Genomic DNA, 17,621 nt, shown 5'->3' on the forward strand with positions numbered 1-17,621 from the left:
AGACGACAATCTGCTCCCACTCCCAGCTGCACCAGGGCCCCAGGCTGTGCCAGTCTCAGGGCCAGGAGCTGACTGGATGGCTGCCCAGGTGGGCAGGACAGGAGGCCGCCCGGCTCCCCCTCCCTTCCCCTCTTCAGTGATGTCAGGCCAAGGGCGGGGAAGGGGGTGGGGGGGACAGGTAGTTAAGAGCTTGGCATCTCCCTTCCTAAATCGGTGGCCCCAGCCAGGTGTGCCAACACCCAGGGTCCAGGTAAGGACCAGAGCGCGGCACTTCGTCTTGGGGGCGGGGAGCACCAGTAGATCCCGGAGAAAGATGTGGAGATCTTTGGAGAATATGGAGAAAGATGCCGCCTCCTGCTGTGTTTTCCTGGAGGCCTCACTTTCTCTTTTCCTCCAGCCTCCCATCCTGCCCCCTCCTCACTATCTGCCCTCGGTCTTTCCCTGTTCTCACTCCCTGTTCTCTCCATTCCTTCGTCCCTCTCCACCCCGCCCCCCAACAGCCCCAAACACACACTCCAACCTGCTGATGGGGTCAGGGAAGCAGGAATCCAGATTCTTTCCTCCCCGAGAGGGGCGGATTTCCCGCTGAAACTAGCCCCTCCCCACGTCCCCAGAGAGAGAGCTGGGAGGGGTGTCCCAAGCCGAGGGGGCAGCCCCAAGTGTCTCCAGGCTCCGTCTGCTTTGACCCCAGTTTGAGTTCCCCCAAGTCTTTATTAAAGACAGATGTCTCTGTGGGGGCAGTGGGGCACCCTCCAATTTGGAGGGCAGTAAAGGAGACAGATTCTCTGAATTGCATCCGTACTCAGCAATACAGGCTTCCCTGGTAGATCAGCTGGTAAAGAATCTGTCTGCAATGCAGGAGACCCCAGTTCAATTCCATTCCTGGGTTGGGAAGATCCCCTGGAGGAGGGCATGGCAATCCACTCCAGTATTCTTGCCTGGAGGATCCCCATGGACAGAGGAGCTTGGCGAGCTACAGTCCTTGGGGTCGCAAAGAGTCAGTCACGACTAAGCAACTGAACTGAACTGAGCGACTCAGCACAGCCCTCCGGTGGGAAGGTAGGGGGTGGGACAGGCCCCGGGGAGGGGGGTGGTCCCTCTGGCTTAAGAAAGAAGTGGTCTAGGTAGGCTGAAGGGATAGATGCTGGGGGTCTGCAGCGCAGTAGGGCCTGGGGAGAGTGGGTGCGCTGTGCGCATGGGGGAGGGGGGCAGATTGCCTTGTCCGTCTGAACAGTCTTGGGGAAGACTCATCCCAGTCGGGGTCTCCCTGGCACGCTGGGGATGGAGAATACTCCTGCCTGCCCTTGCCAGGCCTTCCAACCCCACTGCGCCTCGAGAATGCCCCCTCTTGGTCTGCCTGTCCTGGACTCTGCTCTCCCCTCTCCACCCCCCGCTATCGTGCTGGGGGGGCCCCCCGTGAAGGCAAGCAGCCTGTAATGATTAACTCCACAGACACTCTAGCATTCTTCCCGAATTAAACTTTAAAAGAGCTGCCCCCCTCATTCCCATTGGATGTTTTTCCCCTAGTGAGGGAGGGGGCGGGGCCGCAGGGTCCGGGGGCCCTCCCCCAGCTCCAGGTCAGCTAGGGGTTTCCCGCCTCCTCACCTGAGCCCTCACCCTAAGGGCTCCCCCACAGGTAAAGCCTTCCTCCTAACTAAATCCCGATGCGGGCGGGGCGTGGGGTTCCTGGGCCTGGCGGGGGCCTTCCCGCCACCTCCAGGCCCCAGCTCCAGCCCCTCCCCACCCCACCCCACCACCCCACCCGGTACCGAAGGTGGCCTTGTTTTCTACCGGCCCGGCCTTCTACCCTGAGCCCTGCCACCCACCCTCGGGGCCAGCCAGGTGGGGCAAGATTCAGGAAGTAAACAAGGAGGCTGGAGGCGGGAGGGCTGGAAGGAGGGTGGGGCCCGAGCCACGGGGGCGGGGAAGTCGCAGAAGGGAGTCACAGTACTAAGGGGACAGATTGATGTGGGGGTCGATTTCTTCAATATAACCTTCCCAGGGCCCCAGTTGGAAAGTTTCAGGTCTCTTGGGGGTGGTTGAGGGGGCTGCCCAGGGGAGACAGCTAGGATCGGTTTCTCTCGCCTCTCCTCTCTTTGGTCCTGACTCCCGAGTCCTGTCCTTCCTTAGAGGGGTCTGGAGAGCTGGGTGATGGGATCTGAAGGCTAAACCCATCCAGAGTCAGCCTTCCCGCCCCCCACAGAGGCCAGACTCAAGTCTGATTCAAATCTACCCTCTCCCTTTCCAAACGCTGCCCAGATTCCCCTTCCCTCTGGGATGGGAGAGGATCCAGGCCTCCTGGTCTCAGACCACGCCACTGTTGGTCTCTGGCTTCCTGGAGCGGGTGGTTCCTGCAGCCCTTCCCCTAGTCCCCCCTGGGATGAAGTGAGCAGGGCTGTTTGCCAGAGGTTAGACGGGGGTGGGAGTGGGGGCCTTGTGTTTTGGTGTTGACGTGCTGGTGTCTCTTGGTGTTCCATGGTAGGTGGATCTTTCCCTTCCTGGCAGGGCCCCCAGCCTCGTCGCTGGCTCTCCCTCCTGGCCTTCCCCTGTCTGCCTGTCTGTGTCTGTCTTCCTGTGTGTCTTGACTTTCCACTCCTGCTGCTGAGTATGCCTTTGATCAGAACGCCCAGGAGAGTATATGAATTAAAAGGACCCTCATTTCCCAGGGATGATAAGGATGAGACCCTCCCGGGCCAGCCGAGTCCTGGATGCTAAGGGTGGGCAGCAGCAGCAGAATGCAAGTCTGGGGGGCTCTGGACAGGAGAAGGAGCACTGCATGTTTCTTTGGGTTACTTTAGGTACCCCAGGGGCACCCCTGTGAGGTCAGCTCCACTCCAGATGGGCTTCTGAATCCCGGCCAGGCTTTTCTTCTCTCCCGCCTGGGTGAGGGGGCTCCTGGGCTGGGTGGTGGCTACCTGGGGCCCTTTGCAGGTTGCACCTGGACCTGGACTGGAGGTAGGCCAAAGGTGGGGAGGAGGAGATGATGTCAGAGGAGCCTCAGCCTCCCCCCCCCCCCCCACATCTTCCTCCTCCCCAATCCTGTTCTTGTGGTGGGGGGGGGAGTGGAGGGGATGGGTAGAGGCAGGGTTGTTTGTGTTTCTCCTAAGCCAGGAAGTAGTGGAGATGAGTCAAGGGTGAATGGAGAGCTCCAGGCAGTGTGTCCCGCCCCACCCTGACTCACCTGTCCCCCAAATCTCCTCTTGTCCTCACTTAAAGGTTGGGGACCTGTCTCATCCCAGGTGCGGGGAAGGGGGGCAGATCTTGGGTGCCTTAGGCAAGCTAACAGCGCTGGCCCAGTATTTGGAGCACAGGCAGGGGACAGAACTGTAGGTCCTCCCAGGTCCTCCCAGGTCTCAGCCCAGCCTAAAGGGTCTTGGTTCCTGGGAAGGAGGGGCTTGCGATGCCTCCACCTGCTGGTGGCCATCCTTGCCCCATCTCTTCTATCCTTGTCCTGGATGCCGTGTAGTGCCTGTGGGCAATAAAACATGGGTAAGACCCTGGCCTTGCCTGGGATGGCTGGGCATCTTCAGACCAGTGGGTGGATAAGACAGGTGCGGAGGCCCCAGCACAGGGCCCAGAGGGAGCCCTTCAGTCTGAATGTGGAAAATCCTGGAAGGCTTCTCAGAGGAGGTGGCTCTGGCGTTGAGGCCTCAAGAAAGTTGGGGAGGGGGAGGGGTCTAACGAAGGCACACAAGGTTTGGGGGCCGCTGGGGCGCAGGCCCCAGACTCGCCTTCTTCCCACTGCAACTGAGCTCGCCTCCTGTCCTCCTGGTTCCTGTCCTTCCCCACCTCCTTCTCTCCTTCTGTGCATCACTCAGCGCTTGAGCAGGCGTTGCCACAACAGGCTCTGGCAACAAAGCGCTGGGAAAACCTGGGGCAGAGCCCAGAGGAGTGAGTGCCCCACACTGGGAAGTGCAAGGGTGCCACTGAGCCCCGCTGTGTGGGGGTCAGGGAGTCCGTCGCTGCTGCCTGGCCTGTGGTGAGGGGACCCTCACCGCTCTTCCCCTGGGCAACCTGGGGTAAGGAAGAGCGCTGGACTGGGAGTCCAAACGCTGAGCTCTGCTCCCTGTCTCACCTGTGATGAGGCAGGAGTGCTTCTTTTTCAGGGCTCAGAGTCCCTTTTTGTAACAGGGACTCAACGCTGCCCTTCCCCAGAGGCTCCAGGGAACTCCAGTTAGTTGCGGATCGAGGAGGGGCCAGATAAACTCTGAGGGGCGCCTGACAGAAGGGTGAAGGAGGTCTGGGTCCCCTTGGCCCCTCTCCCCAGGACAAGGGCACAAGAGCAGCTGTTCCTCTTCTCCCTCAGAGGTCATGGAGCTGGGTCTGTCTCCACTTCATCTCAGCAGCTCCCCAGAAGACCTGTACCTGGCCTCTGGGACCCCTCCTGGGACTCCCCCACCTCTCAATGCCCCTCTGTCTGGGGAGGTGAAGAGGTCCCAGCCTCTGCCCATTCCAACCAGCAGGTAAAGTGGGGTGTCGGCTGACAGAGGGAGGCTGGGGGGAGCTGGGGGGAGCAGTCAGCACTAGGGTAATGCACAGAAGCTTACTAGCAACTCCTCCCCTCCATCTCCCGCCCCAGGAAACTTCTTCGAGAGGAGGAGCTACAGTCAACCTCTCTGCCCTCCATCCCCAACCCCTTCCCCGAGCTCTGCAGTCCTTCTTCACAGAGCCCCATTCTTGGGGGGTCCTCCAGTGCAAGGGGGCTGCTCCCTCGAGACACGAGCTGCCCCCATGTGAGTTTCCCTGGGAAAGAGAAGGCAGGGAGCATGGGGTGCTGGGGGATGGGGCAGATATAGTGCCGCCTTGGCTGGGTGGAGGGGACTTGGTCAAGGATCCCAGAGGGTAGAGCAGAGGGGGATGGGAGAGAACCACCCTTTGCCCTTGCCCGCCTCACCGGCCATTCCTCGGGTGCAGGTCATAAAGGTGTACAGCGAAGATGGGACCTGCCGCTCGGTGGAGGTGGCGGCAGGGGCCACGGCTCGCTATGTGTGCGAGATGCTGGTGCAGCGATCTCACTCCCTGAGTGACGAGAACTGGGGGCTGGTGGAGTGCCACCCCTACCTAGCACTGGGTAAGTTGGGCCGCAGGGGACTGCCTAGCCTGGGAGGCAGTGCTTCACACCTGACTGGCCTCCACTGACCCCTGCTTTTTGCCCTTGACCCCAGAGCGGGCCTTGGAGGATCATGAGTCAGTGGCAGAAGTGCAGGCTGCCTGGCCCATTGGTGGAGACAGCCGCATCGTCTTCCGGAAGAACTTTGCCAAATACGAGCTGTTCAAGAGCACTCCAGTGAGTGTGCGTAACAGGGGGGTCTGGGCCCGGACACCCCAACCCCCACCCGGATCCTCAGTCCTGACTCCTGGCTCCTTTTGCCCCCAGCACTCCCTCTTCCCAGAAAAGATGGTCTCTAGCTGTCTGGATGCACACACGGGCATGTCCCATGAGGACATCATCCAGGTGAGGGCCCACTCCCATTTCATGGCCTTGACTCCCCAGGATCGCCCAGGGCTTCTTAGCCCTGAAGTCCATGCCATCCCTCTATGGGGTGGAAAGCCCAGCACCGCCCTAAGCATCAGTTTCTTCCTCTGTTAAATGACAGTAAATGTAAACCCCTGCCACTGAGGCAGGTGCTAGGAAGGCCTCTGTGTGTGTGTGTGTGTGTGTGTGGCCACCTCGAGGCCTCTCACCCTGCTCTCCTATCCTCAGAACTTCCTGAATGCAGGCAGCTTCCCAGAGATCCAGGGCTTCCTGCAGCTCCGGGGGTCAGGGCGCAAGCTTTGGAAACGTTTTTTTTGCTTCCTGCGCCGCTCTGGCCTGTATTACTCCACCAAGGGCACTTCCAAGGTGAGGTCTTAAAGGTGACAGCCCCGGCCCCTCGGAGACCCCATCCCTGGTGCTTCTAGGAGCTGCCCCTTCTCTGCGGGAACTCCTAGACCTTTCACCCTCTAGGCCCTGAGACCCTCAGCTACCCCTCTTCCCCTCCCAGCTCACCTGCCCTGGAAGGTAGCAATGGGAGAGCCAGGTGAACTGAGTTCAAGTCCTGGCTCTGCTTCTATGTGCTGTGTGACCCGGGGCACTTCTCTGCTCCTCTCTGGGCCTGAACTGTCCCCAGCTGGTTGAGGGGGGATGCTGAGAGGGGGATAGGGTCTGCCTGTACAGTCTTGCTCACTCGTGCTGCACAGGATCCGAGGCACCTGCAGTACGTAGCAGATGTGAACGAGTCCAATGTGTATGTGGTGACCCAGGGCCGCAAGCTCTACGGGATGCCCACAGACTTTGGCTTCTGTATCAAGGTGAGGATCCTACCTGGGGCTTCTGAGCTGCTTCTGGGACCCCCAGACTCCTCTCCTTGCACCCTGCCCTGCCCCATGGAGAAAGGAGACAACATCTGGTTCTAAAGGCAGATGTGGGACCAGGCAGTTTCCTCTCCCCGCAGCCAAATAAGCTTCGAAATGGCCACAAGGGGCTTCACCTCTTCTGCACTGAGGATGAGCAGAGCCGCTCCTGCTGGTTAGCCGCCTTCCGCCTCTTCAAGGTGAGGTCCTGGCGCTGGCTGGGGTGCTGACCCGGCTCTCGGGATCCCTGGCGTGAGGGAGGAGTTATAGTTCTGCCCCCAGGAAGTCTCTGGAATGAGACGGCATCATCATAGCCTTGCTCTCTCAGAATCCTTGGTCCAAGACTGGAGTTGCAGCTCTGGCTCCAGAAAGCCCCTCAGCCAGGTGCAGGGATGTTGCCCGATTCTTGGGGAGTCCTGGTCTGGGCGGGGCGCCACAGCGGAGCCCCCAGCATCTGTGTGACCTCTGGCCTTCTTTCTCTCCACCTCGCAGTTTGGGGTACAGCTGTATAAGAATTACCAGCAGACACTGTGCCGCCACCTGTGCCCACCCTGTGGGGGTTCCCCACCCTCGGTGAGTGTTACAGGATGTTGTGGGAGGGGGAGGGGAGCACCCAGGCCCCATGCCAGGGATACTGAGGTCCCATCTGACCCCTCTCCCGTCCTGTCCAACCTGCAGAGGAGTGTCTCAGACAACACTCTGGTGGCCATGGACTTCTCCGGCCATGCCGGGCGTGTCATTGAGAACCCCCGGGAAGCTCTGAGCGCCGCCCTGGAGGAGGCCCAGGCCTGGCGGGTGAGGGGGCTACACTCAGCTGCGTGTTTGTACTGCTCTCCATCTGGGCTCCCATGGAGCGGGAAGAGGAAAGCGAGGGGCGAGGGGAGGCACCCAGCTGCAGAAAGAGGCTCTCTAATCTTGAGGGGCTGGTAATGCTCCAGCTGTGCCCTGATCCCCCGTGTCTCCCACTGTTCTGCAGAAGAAGACGAACCACCGTCTCAGCCTGCCCACCCCCAGCTCGGGCACAAGCCTCAGTGCAGGTGGGTGAGAAGGCCCGGCGTCCTCGGGGCGGGGGCTGGTATGGCTTCTCTGAGCATTCCTGTTGCGGGTGGTGAGAAGGAGGGTCCCCGCCCCGGAGTGACCACCCATCTGCCTCCTCTCACCCCAGCTATCCACCGCACCCAACCCTGGTTCCATGGACGCATTTCTCGGGAGGAGAGCCAGCGGCTCATTGGGCAGCAGGGCCTGGTTGATGGGTAAGGGACTAGGCTGGGCAGGGCGGCAGACCAGGGAGGAAACAGACCTGGGTCCGGGTGGTGGCCTTGTGTCCTCGGGTCACGTTGCCTTGTCTCCTGGCAGCCTGTTCCTGGTCCGAGAGAGTCAGCGGAACCCACAGGGCTTTGTGCTTTCTCTGTGCCACGTGCAGAAAGTCAAACATTACCTTATCCTGCCAGTGAGTATCCCTGCTTCCTGCCGTACAAACGCGGGACTGCCAGCAGCCCATCCTCCCCACACCGCCCCCAGGGTGCCTGGGGTCTTCCCTCTTTCCTTGCTGCTGCACAAGCAATGGGGACCTCAGCCTTGGCCCAGGAGGGCGCTCCTCCAGGCCCTCACCCCTCCCTGACTTCCCACCCCTGTGGCCACACCCCAGAGCGAGGAGGAGGGGCGCCTGTACTTCAGCATGGATGACGGCCAGACTCGCTTCACCGACCTGCTGCAGCTCGTGGAGTTCCACCAGCTGAACCGCGGCATCCTGCCCTGCCTGCTGCGCTACTGCTGCACCCGCGTGGCCCTCTGACCACTGCATGGGCTGGTCACATCTCGGCCCACCCCAGGCTGCCCTCCTCCTCCGGAGCTGCCTGCCCCAGAGCGGACTCAGAGTGGGCAGAAGGTGAGGCCAGGATCATCATGAATGGCCGGGAGCTCCCCTAATCCAGTTTTCTCCTCTGCTCCTTGCCTCCCTCAGGCAGAAGGTGCTCCCTGCTCAGTCCACCCTCAACTTCTCCTTCAGGGAAGGCACTTGTGTGGCCTTCTCCCCTTCACGGAGCTCCTGGGTGCTGCTCTGGGACAGGACACTATGGGAGAAATGGGGGCAGCCGAGGTGGTCTTTACACCCCACATTTTGTACAGACTGAGAGGCCAGTTGATCTGTTTTATACTAGTGACAATAAAGATTATTTTTTGGTACACCTGTGAGTTCTGTCTGTCAAGGTCTGGCTAGCTGGGGCTGGGGGGTGATCAGGAGAGGTGAAAGTGGAAGTTGCTAGCGTGTTTGACTCTTTGCGACCCCATGGACTATACAGTCCATGGAATTTTCCAGGCCAGAATACTGGAGTGGGTAGCCTTTCCCTTGTCCAGGGGATCTTCCCAACCCAGGGATTGAACCCAGCTCTCCCGCTTTGCAGGAGGATTCTTTACCAGCTGAGCCAGAAGGGAAGTCCAAGAATAAGCCTATCCCTTCTCCAGCAGATCTTCCTGACCCAGGCACTTATCTGGGTGCTTTGCAGGCAGATGCTTTACCAACTGAGTTATCAGGGAAGCCCACCAGGAGAGATGGGCACCAGTCAAACTCCTGAAAATGTGTCAGATGGATCCAGGCCACGTGCAGCCAAACCTGGATGTTTTTTTCTTTCTTTAAAATATTTATTTGGCTGCACCAGGTCTTAGTTGAGGCATGTGACCTCCTTAGTTGTCATATGTGGGATCTAGTTCCCTGACCAGGGATCGAACCTGGGCCCCCTACATTAGCCACTGGACCACGAGGGAAGTCCCCAAGCCTGATGTTTCTTGAGGAGCTCTTGGTCATCAGAGAGTCTTGGTACCCAGTAGAGTCTTGGTACCCAGTAGAGTCTTGGTACCACCTACTGGCTCATAGTAGGTGCCTAAGGATGGCTTGTTAAATGAATGAACAAACAGGGAACTGTCATCCAGGTGAGGCTTTCTGACGGGACCTAAAGCCATGGAGGTCACTCTAACAGGGCCTGGGAGCCAGAGATGGGTTAGACAGCATCCATGTCCTCAGCAAGTCCTGGGCTACCTGGTAGGGTAACGAGTCCTGACAAACGCACAGTCCGTCACCACCAAGTCACACAGTGGCTCCATTACCTTACCTCCAGTGGGTCCCTGTGTTCAACTCCTCCCTCCTCAACCCCTCTCCCTCCCCAACTGAAGATCTGCTTTCTGTCCTTGTAGTTGGTTCCACTGTTTTCTGTGCTGTTTGTTGTTCTGTTTTCTCCAGAAAGCCATGATGGAATCCCACAGCACTCAGCCCCGAGTCTGGCTTCCTCTCCAATCTGTCCTTCAACATCAAGAGTGGTATTTCCAAAATAGCACTCTGCCTGCTCCCTGCCCCCTCCCCGCACGATGCCTCCACTTCAGCTCAGATAGACCCTGCAGGGTCTGGCCTCTGCCCATGCCAGTCTATGATTTTGTCTAAGAGCTTTATAGTTTCAGCTTTTACATGATGGGAAAGCTTTATAAGAAAGGTATCAGATTGGCAACCCCTGAAATGCTGCTCAGTCTGCAGATCACAAAGAGATAGAACCTCCCTCCAGATACATGAAACTCACTGAGGCATTATTTTTGCCAAGAAATCAAGCTCCCTGCATCCAATGACGAGTTTTAAAAAAAACCAGAGGAACATGTGAAATGACACATAGGGATACGATGACCAAAATCCAGACTGGGAAACTACAGAACAGATAACCCGATTTCTTCAATAACAAAAAATTACAAGAAAAGAAAAGATGGGAAATCTCTAGGTTTCAAGAAATTTAGACACTTATCAAGCAGATGTAACGTGTTGACCTATTTGATTCAAATCCAAACTAGTGAACTATAAGAAGCATTTATGAGCAATTGGGGAAACTTTGAACTCTGATGAGATATTTGATAATATTAAGGAATTATGGTTAACTTTTTAAAGAGTGATAGTGGTATTGTGGTTATGGGTTTTTTTTTTTAAGTCTTTACATTTAAGAGATTCATTCTGAAGTACTTATGAGTGAAATGACGTCTCCGCTTTTTTTTAAAAAGAGTTTAAAAAAGTGTCTTATTTATTTTTAGTTTTGGCTGCACTGGGTCTTCATTGCTGTGCGCGGGCTTTCCCTAGCTGCAGTGAGTGTGGCTGCTCTAGCTTGGCGCGTGGGCTTCTTTCTGTGGCGGCTCCTCTGCTTGCAGAGCACAGGCTCCAGGGTTCGTGGGCTTCAGTAGTTGTGGCGCCCAGGCTGTTACCCCGTGGCATGTGGGATCTTTCTGAACCAGGGGTCAAACTCGAGTCTCCTGCATTGGCAGGCAGATTCTTAAACATTGGACCACCAAGGAGGTCCTCAGCTTGGTTTGGGGGCGCTTAAAAATTATTTCTCATGATTTTCTGGCTTAACTGGATAGTTCCGCTTTGCATGATCTTGACTGGGCCACTGGAAAAGACTGGGAGACCCAAAACAGCCTCATTTACTATGGCTGGTAGTTGGTACTCATGCTGCTTAGAAGTGCAGCTGAGGCTTTTCACCAAAGGTCTTTAATGCTCCTTCATTTGAATCTTGGAGAAGGCAATGGCACCCCACTCCAGTACTCCTGCCTAGAAAATCCCATGGACGGAGGAGCCTGGTAGGCTGCAGTTCATGGGGTCACTAAGAGTCAGACATGACTGAGTGACTTCACTTTTACTTTTCACTTTCATGCATTGGAGAAGGACATGGCAACCCAATGCAGTGTTCTTGCCTGGAGAATCCCAGGGACGGGGGAGCCTGGTGGGCTGCCGTCTATCAGGTTGCACAGAGTCGGACACGACTGAAGTGACTTAGCAGCAGCAGCAGCAGCAGCATTTAAATCTCCTCCTAGGGTCTTTGAGCTCCTCACATTATAGCTTTCGGATTCTAAGAAAGTGCATTCTACTAGTGCTGGAGGGTCTCCTGTGGAGGAGTGGGTTGGCACTGGCAGCAGCAGTCCTGGAAGGGACCCCTTGGCCTAAGTCCTCTTCTCAACTTTGTTTTTAAAATAACCTAGAGGTTAGGGGAGAGGTTGAGTGTAGTCATGACCATGCGTTGACACTGTTTGAAGCTGAGTAATCGGTACTTGGCGATGGGCTTCCCTCATAGCTCAGTTGGTAAAGAATCCACCTGCAATGCAGAAGACCCCGGTTCAATTTCTGGGTGGGGAGGATCTGCTGGAGAAGGGATAGGCTACCCACTCCAGTATTTTGGGCTTCCCTTGTGGCTCAGCTGGTAAAGAATCCGCCTGCAATGTGAGAGACCCTGGTTCGATTCCTGGCTTGGGAAGATCCCCTGGAGAAAGGAAAGGCTACCCACTCCAGTATCCTGGCCTGGAGAACTCCATGGACTGTATCCCTGGTGGCTTAGAGGGTAAAGTGTCTGCCTGCAATGCGGGGGACCTGGGTTTGATCCCTGGGTCTGGAAGAACCCCTGGAGAAGGAAATGGCAACCCACTCCAGTATTCTTGCCTGGAAAATCCCATGGACAGAGCCTGGTAGGCTACAGTCCATGGGGTCGAAAAGAGTGGGACATGACTGAGCATACATGCGATTCGGTACATGAATGCATTGGTACAATGAATCAGTACCTGCGATTCATTCTGCTTTAATTTTGTATAAGCATCGTCTTTGCAATTGGTTGGGCATGAGGTGGGATCCCATTTTGCAGGTGAGGAAACTGACTCCTCAGAATGGCCCCAAATTACAGTGGGACAGCCAGGTCCTGGCTGTTCTGCTCCCCCACGACTGCCTGACTTCCAGGTGGAATTCCTAAACCGAGGATCCAGGGGATCCTCCCCTGGAGAGCCCCTCCTCCTCTGCAGTCCTGCTGGCAAGTGGTGTTGTCCTAGGGTGACTTTGAGAAGGACCAGTCGCCACAGCCAGCTTGGCAGGCCGGACTTGGCAGGCCCAGCGGCCACATGTGACCGAAGCACCCGAACCTTGGCTAATCCTGAGGAGAGGAGAGGCCGGGGAGTCAGGCCTTTCGGACAGAGATGGGCAGACAGGCTTCATCCATGCTCAGCCTGGAACCTGCTGGGGATTTACCCTGAAGAAAGTACTGCAATCCAGAAATGAGAGGGGTGAAGATTTTGTTTCTTTTTAGTAAGACTTGAGGAGCCAGGGACCAGTGCACCCTGCCACCTGCCATAGTTCTCAGAACCATCTCATCAGTGGCTGCTCCTTGGGCTCGAGCTGGCTGGTACTGGCTTATGTGCTGGCCATGGATGCCCAGGACCAACTTCCAAAGTATGGGTGCGAGGGGTCCAGGCCGAGGTGAGAGTTAAAGGGTTAGAATGAGTTACTTTTTAAAAAAACTTGTTTCTTTGGCTGGGTTGGGTCTTAGTTGCAGCACGCAAGATCTTTCCTTGTGGTGCGTGGCCTTTCTAGTTGTGGTGCGCAGGCTTAGTTGCTTCACAGCATGTGGGATCTTAGTTCCCCGACCAGGGATCAAACCTGTGTCCCCTGCATTGCAAGGTGGATTCTTAACCCCTGGACCACCAGAGAAGTCCCTGAATCACCTCTTAAGCACGTCCAGGTATTTAGGCTGCATAAAGATAGGACACAGTGACCTCTCCTCGCATGAGGCACACGGCAATCCGCTAATTGGAATATGTGAGATGGATATCATTCCCATTTTACAAATGGGAAGCTGAGGTTGAAGGAGAGTCCCCCCGCCCCCTGAGGACATAGATACAATTAAGGACAGAGGTCAGGCTCAGCCCATCTCACGAGTGGTGAACACAGTCCTTCCCTGCCTTGTCCTTTGTTCTCTGTCCCTATTCTCAGTACTGGCCACTCTGACGGACCTGGGCTGCTGGGGGCCTTTAGAGGTAGCTGGCTCAGCCTTGAGCTGGATACTGGAAATCAGCAGCTGGACGTCCTTGGTGACTGGCTGAGATCGCTGGCTTCCTGGAGGAGAAGCAGCAGTTGAGAGTGTGGGGGATGAGGTCCCCTCAGCTCACAGAGGGACTCAGGGCAAGATTCCCCAGCTCTGAGGATGCAGCATGACCCACAGAGGCCAGACAGCAGAAGGCACTGCCAAGGAGAGCTGCCGTGCCAGATAGCGGAGGCCTGTGGTTATAAGGAAATCTGGGCTGGTGGAAGGAGGTGGAGAAAGTACAGGCTAGAGCCTCAGATAATGTCTTTTCAATATTAAGTTATTGGGTTTGATTATCTTTAAAAATGTGCTTATTAAAGAACATTTCAGAAATCAGAAAAAACCTTTAGGAGAGGAAATTCCCCATATTTCCCTCTGCTGAAGAGGTTGCAGGCACTGAGAGAGGGTGATGTGGGGCCTATGCAGGGGGTTGGCCCTGAAAGGCCTGCTGCACATCATGGACACATCATAGACACCAGCTCCTGGGGTTAGTGTGGCTGCTGTGAGCTGGGCACCAAGGTCTAGAGCTGTCCTGGGTACACCTGGACCTGTGGGAGGGTGTGGCCACAGGGTGGGCCTCCCTGCCTGCTCACGTATGGAGGTCAGAGAGGGCTGGTGCCAACTTTCTGGACTCTGGGAACAGATAGGCAGGATTCTCTCTTAGGATGTTCTGGGAGGATCATCCAGACAGACAAACCTCTGGCCAGTTCATTCTCTCCCTGCTCCCCAGACACCCTGGTCAATGAGATGTAGGCAGCCTCCAAGTTCATGGTGGAGGACCTCCCTGTGCAGGCCTAAGGGGTCAGCTTCGGCTCAGTGGCCCTGCTTGGCTCCTTCCTCTTGCTCCAGTGCCAGGCACATTGAGGAGGGAGGGAGGGAGGAAAAGAGAGAGGCAGGAGAGTCCAAGGCCACTGGGAAGGATCCTTTCTTCTGAACCAGCTACATGAGCACTTTTCTAACAGTTTCTGGGAATCCAAGGGTTCCAGTAGGGGTTTGGGGGCAGGCTGGGGAGCTTTGGGGGGAGCACTGTCTTTTTATCTGGGAGTTTGGCATCATGGTGTATTTAGAAAAAGAGTTTTCAAGACTGAACCATTGATCTGGTCTGGCAGGCAGAAAAGAGGACCCAGAGAGGTCAGAGATTGGTCCAACTTGCCCAGCAGTGGGGTGGGGTGAGGGGTGGGATGAGGGGTCAGGGGAAGAACCTCAGCTTTGGGGCTTGGGTATGAGGTGTGCAGTAGTCTCTTCCCACAGAGCTTCCAGCTGGGGTGGGGAGCTGGGGGAGGAGAAGGAGGAACTGGATCTTAGGGAAGTTGGGTGTTGAAGACTGGAATCTAGGGCCTCAGGGGAGTGGGTGATCCTGGGGGCTGAGGCTGGCCCCCAGGATCTTTATACAGGAAGGGGTGTTGGGAAGTGGGGGTACCACTTGGGCTGAGACGTGTTGTGCTGCACCAGGCCCTAATGAAGCCTGAAATGCACCTGCATATGGGTCGAGCTGTGATGGCCTCTAGCGTCCTCTTACAAGCCCAGGTCTGTCCCACTGAAGGGGCCAGTTTTTCTATGCTGGGCACCTAGAGGGCCATTTATCGAAAACTGTGTTTTCATGGTAAGCAGTTTGTTTTTACTTGGATTGGGTTTATCTTGAGGTGGTTTGGGGGAGACCGAGGGAGAGTGGGAGGTCAGTGCTACTCCTTCCACCTCATGGATCCCTTTAGGGTCCCCGTAGTGGAGCTGGGCCCTGTGACCTTGGAGTTTGAGGGGAAGCTGTAGGCACGGAAAGAACGGGCCACCTGCACCCCGCAAACCTGCAGCCAATGGACATGTTCCTCTGCATCTAGTGCCCAACTGGTGCCCTGAGTTAGATCCACAGCAGAGTAGAAGTGGGCATTCCTATCTCAGTTTTCCAAAAGATTCCAGCCTATCTCCTCTCTCCCAGCCTTGGCCCACCCACAGCCCTCTTACACCGTTCAGATCAGTCCCATACAGGTTCCCACCTTTTGGTTACCTTCTCCCAAGCTGGTCTGTCCCAAACATCCAAGGGACGAGCTAGGGGTGGGAAGTGGGGGCTGGGTGAGAAGGAGTCATCCGGGGACCCATTGGCAGTAGCTCTGGCTCCGCAACACGTGATCTGCACCCACTGCCCGCCTTTCCTTCTCCCCTCTCCCCTGCCTCTTCTCGATCTCTGGCGCCAGACGGGCCGAACCCTCGCGGAACTGCGGGCGTCTGGCTCCAGAGAGCCACCTCCGCCTCTGCGGTGGAAAGGCCGGCCCGCCTTGCCAGGGGGCCCGCTGGGTTGGGGAGGGCTGACTTTCAGCTCACCGGGCCCCGCCGAAGCCGTCGAAGATGCGCCTTCGATCCCCGGGCCAGCAGCAGGAGGCTCGCGCGGCGCCCCAGCAATGAACCCATCCGTCGCGGAGCAAGGGGATTATTAGTTTGCTCTTCGTGGAGCGTCGGTGGGCTGGGTGAAGGCCTTGAGAGATCGAGTGGGTGGAGGGAGGTCTGAACACCGCATCCAAGCACCACGGGGCCTCTAGGGGCGAAGGCCAGGCAGGACCCCGCGGGCGCGGCAGGCTCGGGTCTTCCCGCTCCCTGGGACCCGCGGCGGGTCCTCCCGACGGCTCCGAGCCGGCTCAGCCGTGCGGCTGCAGTGACACCCAGTGGCGGTAACGGGAAGTGCAGGCGCCTGTCCCTCGGCTGCAGTTATTAAGTCCGCGCCTCTCGAGGTTCCCACTCGTTGTTACGAGCGGGCACCCCCAGGAGAGACGGCCTCGCTTTGCAGACTGCCCCGCGGGGCACTTCCCTTTCCCCTCCCCCAGTTTCCTCCCCTGCAGTCGCCCGAGCACTGGGAGATCCTGCAAGGCTGCAGTGCCCGGAAGGGCGGGGCGGGGCGCAGCGGCGGCGCTGGGCTGTGACCCTGAGCAGTTTCACTTCTGGATCCTGCTCCGGGTGTGATGGGAGAGTACCTGGGCTGGGGGAGGAGGCGGGGAACACACGGCTCGCCGAGGTCCAGCGCTCAGGACCCCGAGTAAAGGATGGGTTTTTGCTTCTGGGGTGTCACGCGACCCACGCCTTCCTCCATTTTCCACCCCGCCCCACGGGTTCCACTCCGCTGTCCCCGGAGCCACGGCTCCTCCCCAGCAGCCGCCGCCTCCGCGGGGGCTGCCGACCCCCGGAGAGGCCCCGAGCGGCGTGGGCGGCAGGAGGAGCGAGCTGTGAAGCCGCAGGCAGGGGGTTAGGCTGCGGGCTGCTGAGACGCCGAGCTGTTTCTCAGAAGTGCAGTTGCCCCTCCCCTCACACCCCCCTCAGCTCCCACCTCCCACCGCACTCCTTCCCCCTGCCCCCACCCCGGCCTTCGCTGTCCTCTCCCAGGAAACCCCAACCCGGGAATCTGGTGTCAGGGTCCACGAAGATTTAAGAGAAGGTCCTGAGAGAGGACGGCGCGGGCAGGGCCGAGATTCAGACGCAGCCTCTCTGCTCATATTCCGAGCCTCCCGCCATCCACTGCCCTGTCCCCACCCCACCCCCAGCTTGTGGGCCAGGGTTGGAATTTTATAGAACGGGTTCCTGTGACCACTTGGGAACATCTTAGGCCTCCAGTCTCCTAGCTCCAGCACCCCACCTCCCTCCCAGTGCCTGAGTTTTGGGGGAGAGAAGGAAGAGCAGACAAAACCCTCTTTCTCTCCTATTCTTGTTTCTGGACAATGGGAAAGCCCTGGCTAGAGCAGTGAGGTTGAGGGCAGGCTGAGTCTGTTGGAAAGAACTTCAGAAACCCCTGACTCCGGGCGGGGTAGGGTAGGGGTGGAATCTAGGCGCAGACAGAGAAACCAAAGTGCCCAGAGTGACCCAGAGAGCGGCAGGGCTGAGGTTGCAACCCAGGAGTCCGGACACTCAGCTGGAATCAGTGAGGCCAGCGTTTGTTTCTTGGAGACTTCAGGGCTCTGCTGGATTCAGTGACTGGCCTGCTTTCTCCTGCTTTCCCCCATCGCGGGCGCACGCACACAGTTTGCAAGGAGAGGGAGGTGGAGGTGCTGAGGCTGTGATTCCAGTGGGGGTGGCGTGGGGCTGGAACCCCAGGAAGGATGAGCCTGGGGAAGGAGGCAGCATCTGTCCCCCACCCCACACTCTACTTCCCATCCACCAGCCGCCACCCCCAGGGCTGTGGTTTATTTGACTAGGCAGCCCTTTGGGGGCGGGGGGGGGGGGGGGGGGGGGGGGGGGGGCACTGGGGGGTTGAGGGGAAAGGTGAGGTGATGGGAAAAGCTGCTCTGGGGCTCCCTGCCCCCTCAGTCCTGGGGAAGGGGGACGCTTGACATCACCCGCAGGCCCTCTAACCCCATTCTTTCCACTGCAGGCTCTTTCCTTGGGTATGTTCGGTTATTCTGGGGGAAGGTCTGTTATTTGGGGGGAAGGGAGGCAGCTGCCTAC

The 17,621-nt window shown here is 57.7% G+C and overlaps 1 protein-coding gene and 1 long non-coding RNA gene across 9 annotated transcripts; one reads left to right on the top strand and one right to left on the bottom strand.

Annotated features, from left to right (window-relative positions):
* Nucleotides 1-207: 207 nt before the first annotated feature.
* Nucleotides 208-8,517, top strand: GRB7 (growth factor receptor bound protein 7). 8 transcript variants are annotated; one of them, XM_060394888.1, is made up of 15 exons: nucleotides 208-250; nucleotides 4,307-4,463; nucleotides 4,580-4,733; nucleotides 4,915-5,071; nucleotides 5,166-5,293; nucleotides 5,378-5,455; nucleotides 5,705-5,842; nucleotides 6,181-6,291; nucleotides 6,435-6,533; nucleotides 6,826-6,906; nucleotides 7,012-7,128; nucleotides 7,310-7,370; nucleotides 7,499-7,586; nucleotides 7,690-7,783; nucleotides 7,982-8,517. In XM_060394888.1, the coding sequence occupies exons 2-15, from the start codon at nucleotides 4,312-4,314 to the stop codon at nucleotides 8,126-8,128; spliced, it is 1,605 nt and encodes a 534-aa protein (XP_060250871.1). In that variant the 5' UTR covers nucleotides 208-250; nucleotides 4,307-4,311; the 3' UTR covers nucleotides 8,129-8,517. The 8 variants fall into 8 exon arrangements, with proteins under 8 accessions (XP_060250871.1, XP_060250872.1, XP_060250869.1 ...); XM_060394889.1 differs by having other exon boundaries at nucleotides 5,166-5,287; XM_027974601.3 differs by lacking the exon at nucleotides 208-250 and adding an exon at nucleotides 3,921-4,019 and having other exon boundaries at nucleotides 5,166-5,287.
* Nucleotides 8,518-9,937: 1,420 nt separating this feature from the next.
* LOC121820616 (uncharacterized) lies at nucleotides 9,938-15,971 on the bottom strand. The gene is made up of 2 exons (XR_009595347.1): nucleotides 15,516-15,971; nucleotides 9,938-11,450 (listed from the first exon to the last, which is right to left on the bottom strand). It is a non-coding gene; the product is annotated as an uncharacterized LOC121820616 (long non-coding RNA).
* Between the last annotated feature and the right edge of the window lie 1,650 nt (nucleotides 15,972-17,621).

The sequence above is a fragment of the Ovis aries genome, chromosome 11, assembly GCF_016772045.2.
Source record: "Ovis aries strain OAR_USU_Benz2616 breed Rambouillet chromosome 11, ARS-UI_Ramb_v3.0, whole genome shotgun sequence".
Lineage (NCBI taxonomy): Eukaryota > Metazoa > Chordata > Mammalia > Artiodactyla > Bovidae > Ovis > Ovis aries.